General features: G+C 37.3%; 1 protein-coding gene across 1 annotated transcript; it reads right to left on the bottom strand.

Moving 5' to 3' along the window:
• Positions 1-4,316: 4,316 nt before the first annotated feature.
• LOC133335470 (ATP-dependent RNA helicase vasa-like) lies at positions 4,317-8,776 on the bottom strand (the record flags this gene model as incomplete). The annotated part of the gene is made up of 5 exons (XM_061543744.1): positions 4,317-4,382; positions 6,644-7,147; positions 7,207-7,959; positions 8,028-8,287; positions 8,719-8,776. Coding segments are annotated over 5 exons (1,641 nt in total), but the record flags the coding sequence as incomplete, so codon positions are not given.
• Positions 8,777-8,962: the final 186 nt, after the last annotated feature.

Below are 8,962 nucleotides of genomic sequence, written 5' to 3'. Positions count from 1 at the left end.
AGATTGCTATCTTGTTGTTAGGTACTCAAATGTTATTATTATGGGAGATTTCAATAACAATATGTTTGATCTGCAGCGAAGTTTAGTTGTAAGAAATTGTTTTGTCGCTGTCGTAACCGAGCCAAAAAAATTATAAGAAAACTAAAATTTATTGCTCATAGGGATATGTTTTCTAATAAATCCACAAAGGAAGTGTGGTCAATTTTAAATAAAAACGGTTTATGTACTGATGACAGAGAAGTCGGGAATGTTGATGTTGAAGCTCTGAATTCAGCTTTTGTTTCGAATCAATCCGTAGATGTTTTTGATGATTCTTGTATTCCTGTTGATGCTTTTGATGGTTTTTCCTTTCGTGCAATTGATTATGCTGAGATTGTTGATGCTTTCAATAAAATCAAGTCCTTCTTTCTAAAATGGTTGAGTATGTCATGAAAGATCAAATGCTAGTTTATATTGGTGAAAATTCTCTATTACATGAGAGCCAGTATGGATTTAGGAGTAATCGCGGCACTGCATCTCTTCTTGTTGGATTGACTGACAATATAAGGAAGACTGTTGGTGCGGGAGGTTGTTGTGTGTTGTTGTCAGTAGACTTAGAGAAAGCCTTTGACAAAATTAATCACGCTAATTTAATCAGAAAATTGCATCGTTTGTTCAATTTTTCGTCCTCAGCTTGTAAGCTTATTTCGTCGTATTTGTTTGCAGTATGTTTGTTGTAGGAATGTTGTTTCTGGAATGCTCCCTGTGAGTAGTGGTGTACCCCAGGGGTCTGTACTTGGGCCTCTATTGTTTGTTATGTATGTTAATGATTTGCTAAGTTGTATTAGTAGTAGGAGCTGTATGTCATTTGCATTTGCTGATGACTTGCAGATTTTGTTTAAAGGAGAATATGTGTTTTTAGATGTTTTGCAGTCCTCTATACATTTTAATATCAATGTGTTAGTAACGTGGTTATCTGCAAACGGACTCTCAATTAATACACGAAAGAGTAAAGCTATGTTTTTTGGGAATTTGCAAGAGAATTCAGTAAATGTTTCCATTTATAATAATTCTATAAATGTTGTAAGCTCTATGAAATGTCTTGGTTTGTTTCTTGATAGTAGTTTGGTGTTTGATGTGCATGTTAATTCTTTGGTGTCCAAGGTAAACTTTATTTTAAGAAAGTTGTACTCTTTGGATATGGCTCCACCTAAGAGCATTAGAATTCAATTGGCCCATGCATTGATTATGCCAAATTTTTTGTATTGTATTGAGATTTTTGGGGGTTGTTGTGGATATGTATTACGTAAAATTAAACTCTTGTTCCATAGGGTTATGCGATATGTATATTGTGTTAAACGTCGTGATCACATTTCTCCTTACGTTAAAGAGTTCCTCGGTTGTACCTTTGAAAGTTTTGTGAGTTTAAGGTCAATGTTGTTGTTCTATAAGGTATTTAAGTTGCAGACTCCTTCCTCTGTAGTTGATTTGTTTATGTTTTCTAGATCTGTTAGAAACATACAAATACTTGTTCCGCGTTTGTGTCCTTTATTGGAAAAAGCCTTTTTTGTACGAATTGCTAGAATTTTTAACACCTTACCGCCTTCTCTTAAAACTTTTAACTCTTCCTTAAAATGTTATCGAACTCATTTATACGATTACTTCAACCTCAATTCATCTTAAATTCATGGGTTTTGCTTATTTGTTTGTGTTTTTATTGCATAACTGATTTCAACATTTAAATAAATATAACTATAATAAATTATATTTTTTTTTATTGATAATTGTGATATAATAATAAGATATTTGAACCTGTAAATTGAATTTAGTGGTTGAGAGTAGATATAATATTGAAGTCCTTTGCCCTATGTGATAGGTCGCTACATCAAATAATGGAATAATAATAATAATAAAAATGTTTTTGAAGTACAATGGTTCTGAACCCCTCCAACTGAATAGACGTTAAGTTATCATTAAGCTAATATAAAGTTTGTAAAAATGTCACAGAAACATTAAGGTTTTCAAAGACAAACATCATGAATGGCTATATTCTTAAATCCGAATATTTTTTGCTTAAGAATTGTTCTGAAAAAAACGGCACTTAATAAAAACTTTGAATTTGCTAAAAGAAAAGAAGCTACTGACTGAGAAACGTGACACCCCAAAAGCCTATTCCACTTTCGGAGGATGAAGCTTTCCTTCTAGAATATAACTTTTCAAAGAACATATATATGAGAGCTATATCTAAATCAGATCCGATCGGCGTATATTGTGATTTCGGCGTGGTTTAAACGTGAAATCGGATGGAACATATATATGGATGTTATATCTAAATCTGACCCGATCTGAAACTAATTTTTCTGAGTTGTTTTAGTTTATAAAAAAAAAACATGCAAACTAAATTTTACGATGATGGGATGTATTTTGTGTGTTTTGAGTTACTTAGACGTGCTATGCTATATCTAAATCTGAACCGCTTTGAAACAAATTCGACACACTTATTTGCAGACTCAAACAAAATCGTACAAACCAAATTGCATCGCTATCCATTGCATATTATCGATTTGGTGCATCTTAAACCTGAAATCTGATGAAAATATATATATGCGCCATATCCAAATCTGAACCGATTTCTTCCAAATTCGACGCACTTATTTGCAGACTCAAAAAAATGTACCAACCAAATTTCATCGCGATCCGTTGTATATTACCGATTTGGTGCATCTCGAACCTGAAATCGGATGAAAATATATATGGGATCTATATCCAAATCTTAACCGATTTCTTCCAAATTCAACAATAACAATTCTAGTAACAAAAAAATCAGTTGGGCCAAATTTCATGATGAATACTATGATTTTGTTGCCGTTATTAATTTTACACAGAAAAAGTAATAATTATCCTTGCCCCAGGACTCCGCCAGTTTTGTTTAAATACCCCCAACTAGGGCGGTATTTTTCAATACTTGTATTAGCTAGGATGAAAGTACTCTCCATTGCCTTTCTATAGGTACCAATGTTGTCCCGGCAGAATTTTCCTGGAAGGAGTAGTGGACAAAAAGGTTTTTGTAATTGTCTGGCCACATATGATGCCATTACGAGTGATTCATAATGGTGGCCACACTCTTCTTCGACACCCATATCCACAGCATGCACAATACGCCTCATCGAGCACATCTAAGGAAAAATGCTGAAATGAAATTCAATATAGGGAGGATCATAATAGGTAGGATTCGAATCACTACTTACATTCAATGGGGATATGAGAGAATGAGGAAGAGGAGCTGGAGAAACAATCGATAATTTAATTTCCTTGATGATTGTTGGTGGAGGAGGAACGAGTAGTCATTCCGGATTTGGACTGTCACTGCAAGATGGACTTTATTTTTAATTTTTTTCAACAGATTTGATGGTAAATAAAAATAGCCTGTCCTATTCGGTAAACCTAGCCCAAGCTTTCAAAAATGTACGTTGTAAATGAAAATTCACCACATGACCATATATGAATGTTGAATTTACTTTAAAAACCAAGACACAAACCAATGAGAAGGGGTCCATCAGATTTTCCCACTGCTGGTCGTGGTGGGTGGTTGTATCTCAATGATGTCAAGCTTTTTTTTACAGATGTCGCTAAGGTGGTCGTCGCATATTGTAGCTAAGGCACATCGCCGTATACCGGAGGAGGATTACTTTTCCTTTTCCAACGTTCAAAATAATAAAAAAAAAACAAATTTAAGTTCGCTTTATAAAAAGTTATAAAATTTATTTGTTGTTTTTTTTTTTTTGTTTTTTGTTGTTTTTAATAAACTAATGTAAATTCAAATACATTTCTGGTTAATATTATATATAAAAAAGTAATGAATATGAATTAAAAAAGTATGTCTTAGATAATTTGTTCATCTTTAGTTCTATTTGTGGGGGGTGATGGGTGTTGGGATGAGGAGATTATCCTTTTTTGGATTCCGACACACCACATTTAAATAATTTAACAAATGTGAAAAGAGAAACCTCAAATTTCTAAGAAGAATGATCAGTCGCCTACAATTTTACATCAAAAGGGAACTTGTGAGTGTGTGTGTGTGAAGTGGGAACAATAATTAATAATAAAATAAAATTTTGTGAAAACGTAGATAAATAGAGTTCAATATATATAAATCAAAAAATGTTGTCAATTCAAATTTAAGGAGTTATAATGGGAGGGGGTTGGTGTGAGTGATGGGGGCTCAGTAGAGTAAAAATTTGTTTTCTTTACTGAAACCAGTTCAGTGTAATAATTGATGATGAGGTACATAGAAAAGGCGACAAGTAGTATTTTCGGTCGTTCAGTTCTTCCTTCTTCTAATTCCATTCCTCTTCTTCTTCCAGGGCAGCCGGTCCCGATGAAGTAACAAAATTGTCATCATTCTGAAAAACAAAAAAACAATTGAAAATAAAATTTAAATTAATAGGGGCTGGGGTGCTTGGGGATTGTCATAGAAGACCAAATGGGGCTTCTCATAAAAGACCAAATGGGACTTCTTATAGAACTTTTCAATAGTAGATCAAATGTGGCTTATTATAGAATACCAAATGGACTGCTCCCAAGAAGACCAAATTAGGTTTCTAATAAAAGACCAAATGGGCTTCTATTTGAAGACCAAATGGGCTTCCAATAGATGACCACCAAATGGGCTTCTGATAGAAGACCAAATGGGCTTCCTACAATAGAAGACCAAATTAGGTTTCTAATAGAAGACCAAATAGGCTTCTCATAGAAGACCGAATAAGATTCTAATAGAAGACCAAATTGGATTTCAATAGAAGACCAACTAGGCGTCTAATAGAAGACTAAATTGGGTTTTTAATAGAAGACCAAATAGGGTTTCTGATAGACCAACTAGGATTCAAATAGAAGACCAACTAGGCTTCTAATAGAAGATCGAATAGGGTTCTAATAGAAGTCCAAATATGCTTCTAATAGAAGACCGAATAGGATTCTAATAGAAGACCGAATAGGCTTCTAATAGAAGACCGAATAGGCTTCTATTAGAAGGCAAAATTGGCTTTCGAATAGAAGACCAAATATACTTCTAGAAGAAGAAGGGCTTCCTATAGAATATCACATGGGCTACTCATAGAAGAAAAAATAGGCTTCTCATAGAAGACCAATGGGTTTCTCACAGAAGACCAAAAAGGCTTCTCATAGAAGACCAAATTGGCTTCTCATAGGATACCAAATGGGCCATCCAATAGAAGTCCAAAATGTCTACCTTTAAAAGATCTAATTGGGTTTCTAATAGAAGACCAAATAGGCCTCTCATTGCAGACCAAAATGGCCTTTCAAAGGAGAGCAAAATGCCTTTTGACTAAATGGGATTCTTCTAGAAGGTCAAATGGTCTTCTCAAAGAAGTCCAAATAGGCTCCTTGTTAAAAGCCAAATTGGACTTCTCATAATAGATCAAATGGGCTTCTAATATGAGACCAAATTGGGTTTTCATAGAAGACCAAAAAGGCTTCTCATAGAAGGCCAAATGGACCTTCCAATAGACGTACAAAATGCCTACATTTTGAAAACCAAATTGACTACTCATAGAAGACCAAATATGCTTATAGAGTACCAAATTGTCTTCCAAAACAGAAGAAAAACAGAAAATGCCTTCCTTTAGAAGACCAATTGGTGTTCTCAAATGGGGACCAAATGCGCTTCTCATTGGAGATCAAATGGGCCTTCTTATTAGAAGACCAAATGGACTACATTGAAGACCTAATGAGCATCCCATTGACGTCCAAATGAGCTTCTCATAGAGGACCAAATTGAGCTCCTTATAGTCAACATGGGCCTCCAAATAAGCTTCTTATTTAAGACCAAACTGACTTCCTGTAAAAGACTAAATGATCTCCAAATAGAAAACCAAACGAGCTTCTCGCTAGACGTCAACATGGGCCTCCTATAGAAGACCAACAGCAGTTTCCACTGATAGAGGACCAAATTAGCTTCTTATTTAAGACCAAATTGACTTTCTGTAAAAGACTAAATGGTCAAGTAGAGGACCAAATGGTTTTCATATAGAAGACAAGATGGGGCTTTTTATAGAAGGCGGCAAAAAAGGGCTTCTGAGAGGAAGCTTCGTATAGAATGCCGAAAGGGCTTCAGGCTTTAGGCTTATTATAGAATTCTAAATAGGCCTCTTATTGAAGACCAAATTTGGGCTTCTAATAGAACTACTAAATGGACATCTGATTGAAGACTAAATTGGCCGCTTATTGAAGACCAAACAGAACTTCTAATGGGAGACTAAATTACCTTCTTTCAGATGACCAAATTGACTTCCAATAAAAGATCACACTGGGATTATTTTAGAAGACCAAATTGGCCGCTTATTGAAAACCAAAATCTACTTCTTTTGGAAGACTAAATTGACTTCTCTTAGATGACCAAATAGTCTTCCAATGGAAGGCCAGTCTGGGCTTCTTTTAGAAAACAAAATTATCTTTATATAGAGAAGACCAACTGCTCGGTCATCCTGTGGAAGACCTAATGGACTTCATATAAAGAAGATCGAATTGTCAAACGAAATGTTGTCTCCTTTAAGAAGATCAAATGAACCTCCTATTGCAAGCCAATCGGCTTCCTGGACAAGTCCAAAAGTCTTTTGTAAAAAAAATAAAAACCTACACAACCCACCTTTGGTACATTTTTGCGCACATCCCGTCCACCAAAACCACCACCACTGCCAAAGTCACCACCACCGCCTCCGCCACCACTATAGTTCTGCAAGAAATCAGGCACCTCTTGGCCGGCACCCTCCAAAATCTTTACCAAATCCCCAGCAATGGCCGTGTCATTTTCCGGATCAAAGAAGCTGGTGGCACGACCATTATTTCCCACACGTCCTGTGCGACCAATACGATGTACATACTCATCAATGGATGTTGGCAAATCATAATTCACCACATGATTGACATTTTTTATGTCGAGACCACGAGCAGCCACAGAAGTCGCAATTAACACTTTCATTTTACCCGATTTAAAATCGGCCAAGGCTTCTTCACGCTGACGCTGTAAACGATCACCGTGTATCGAGGTTGTGGGGAATTCTGTCTCGGACAGTAGTGAGGCCAAGAAATCGGCACCACGTTTTGTCTCCACAAATACAATCGTGCCATTGGGGTTTTCTTGCAAGAGTTCCTAGGAGGGGGAAGAGAAAATAAATGATTTAGCAAAGATAAAATCTAATTCAAACCTACCATCAATTTGGCCCGCTTCTGATACTTCTTCACCTCATAAATGTTCTGTGTGACATCCGAGCAGGCTCCGCCCACCACACCAATGGCAATGAAGATGTACTCATTCAAATATTCCCCAGCCATACGCTGAATCTCGGCCGGAAATGTGGCCGAAAACATAAGATTCTGACGCTGATCCATGCCACGCATTGTGGGATGATTCATAATGGTGGCTACACTCTCCTTGAAACCCATATCCAGCATACGATCCGCCTCATCGAGCACCACAAAACGTGTCTCCTCAAAGGTAATGAAACCCTTTTCCACAAAATCCAATAGACGACCTGGGGTGGCAATCAAAATATGCGTACCACCACGACCAATTTTTTCACCCTGATATTTCGATGAAGTGCCCCCGTAAACAATTTGGGTATTAATATACGAATCCATGGCAAATTTACGCGCTTCATTATAAATTTGTATGGCCAATTCACGGGTGGGCGATACAATCAGAGCCTGTGGTTTACCTATTGACGTTTCGCAGCCCTCATTCAACAGCGCGTTGATAATGGGCAGAAGGAAGGCGGCCGTTTTGCCGGACCCCGTTTGGGCACATGCCATTAAATCACGCCCGGAGGATATAACTGGAATGGCGGTTTTTTGTATGGGTGTAGGCAGCTTATAACCGGAACGTTTGACATTATTGAGAACTAATTCACGAAAACCGGCTTCCTCAAAGCATTGTATGGCCGCAGGGGCATTTTCACCAGTGACCTGTAAAATTAGAAAATTCGCATTAGGAATCCGCATAAAAATTTGTATTCAAAAAAGAATAAACTCACCTGCACCGGTATACTATCATATTTAGCGAAATTAATACCACTCGTTATGCCACTGCCAAAGATCTCTTCCTCATTGTCGGTGGGTTCGGGTGGTATGTAAAATTCGCGTGGCTTTTGTGGTTCACCGCCATTTTCTCCGCCGTTTTCAGCATATTCCGTTTCACCTTTATTATTGTTGAATTCTCGGCGGCCACCACCACCACCATCACGATCACCACGACCGCGTCCACGACCACCGCCACCGAAACCGCGACGTTCTCCTGAAAGAAAAAAACGAGACAAATTATTTAAAAAAATGCAGATCAAATGTGGCTCCACGCAGAAGACCAAATAAGACGTCTTATAGATACAAAAAGCAGCTCCTTAAAGAAGACCAAATGGTCCTCGCTATATAGGTTACCTTATACATAACCAAATGTGCTTCACATAGGAGATTATGAACTGAGATGTGTCTGAAAAATGCTCATTTTCAGATCATAGACTGATACATTTCCAGATTCCTACCTCCAGAGGAAAACAGAAGCCTTATAGGAATCCTCGGAAGACAAACTGGGACAAATTCAAAGCTAAAACAGCATCCTCAATCCTGGATCATAAAGATCCAAAAACGGTTGAGGATGTTGAAGTAGATGTGAACAATGTCACGGCTACTCTTCTGAAGAGCTATGAGGCTTCTTGTCCCCTAACATACCCTGGGAAAAAATCTCAGCCGGTGTGGTGGTCACAAAACCTTGCATCCTTGAGGAAGGCTGCAAGGAAAACATACAATAGAGCTAGTAAGACAAAGCTCAGTACAGATTGGGATGTCTATAAAAGACAGTTCAATAGGTACAAGAGCGAAATCAAGAAGGTTAAACGTGAGTCTATGGTCTGCTATAGTGAGTCAATCGATCTTGATCTTCTATCGTCAACCCACTTTCCTGGTTGTAAGAACT

Source organism: Musca vetustissima, unplaced genomic scaffold (genome assembly GCF_032173495.1).
Source record: "Musca vetustissima isolate MV318-11 ecotype Yass unplaced genomic scaffold, APGP_CSIRO_Mvet_v1 utg283090, whole genome shotgun sequence".
In the NCBI taxonomy this organism is placed as follows: Eukaryota; Metazoa; Arthropoda; class Insecta; order Diptera; family Muscidae; genus Musca; species Musca vetustissima.
Note: the sequence above shows the minus strand (reverse complement) of the source record. Positions and strands in the feature narration are given on the sequence as shown.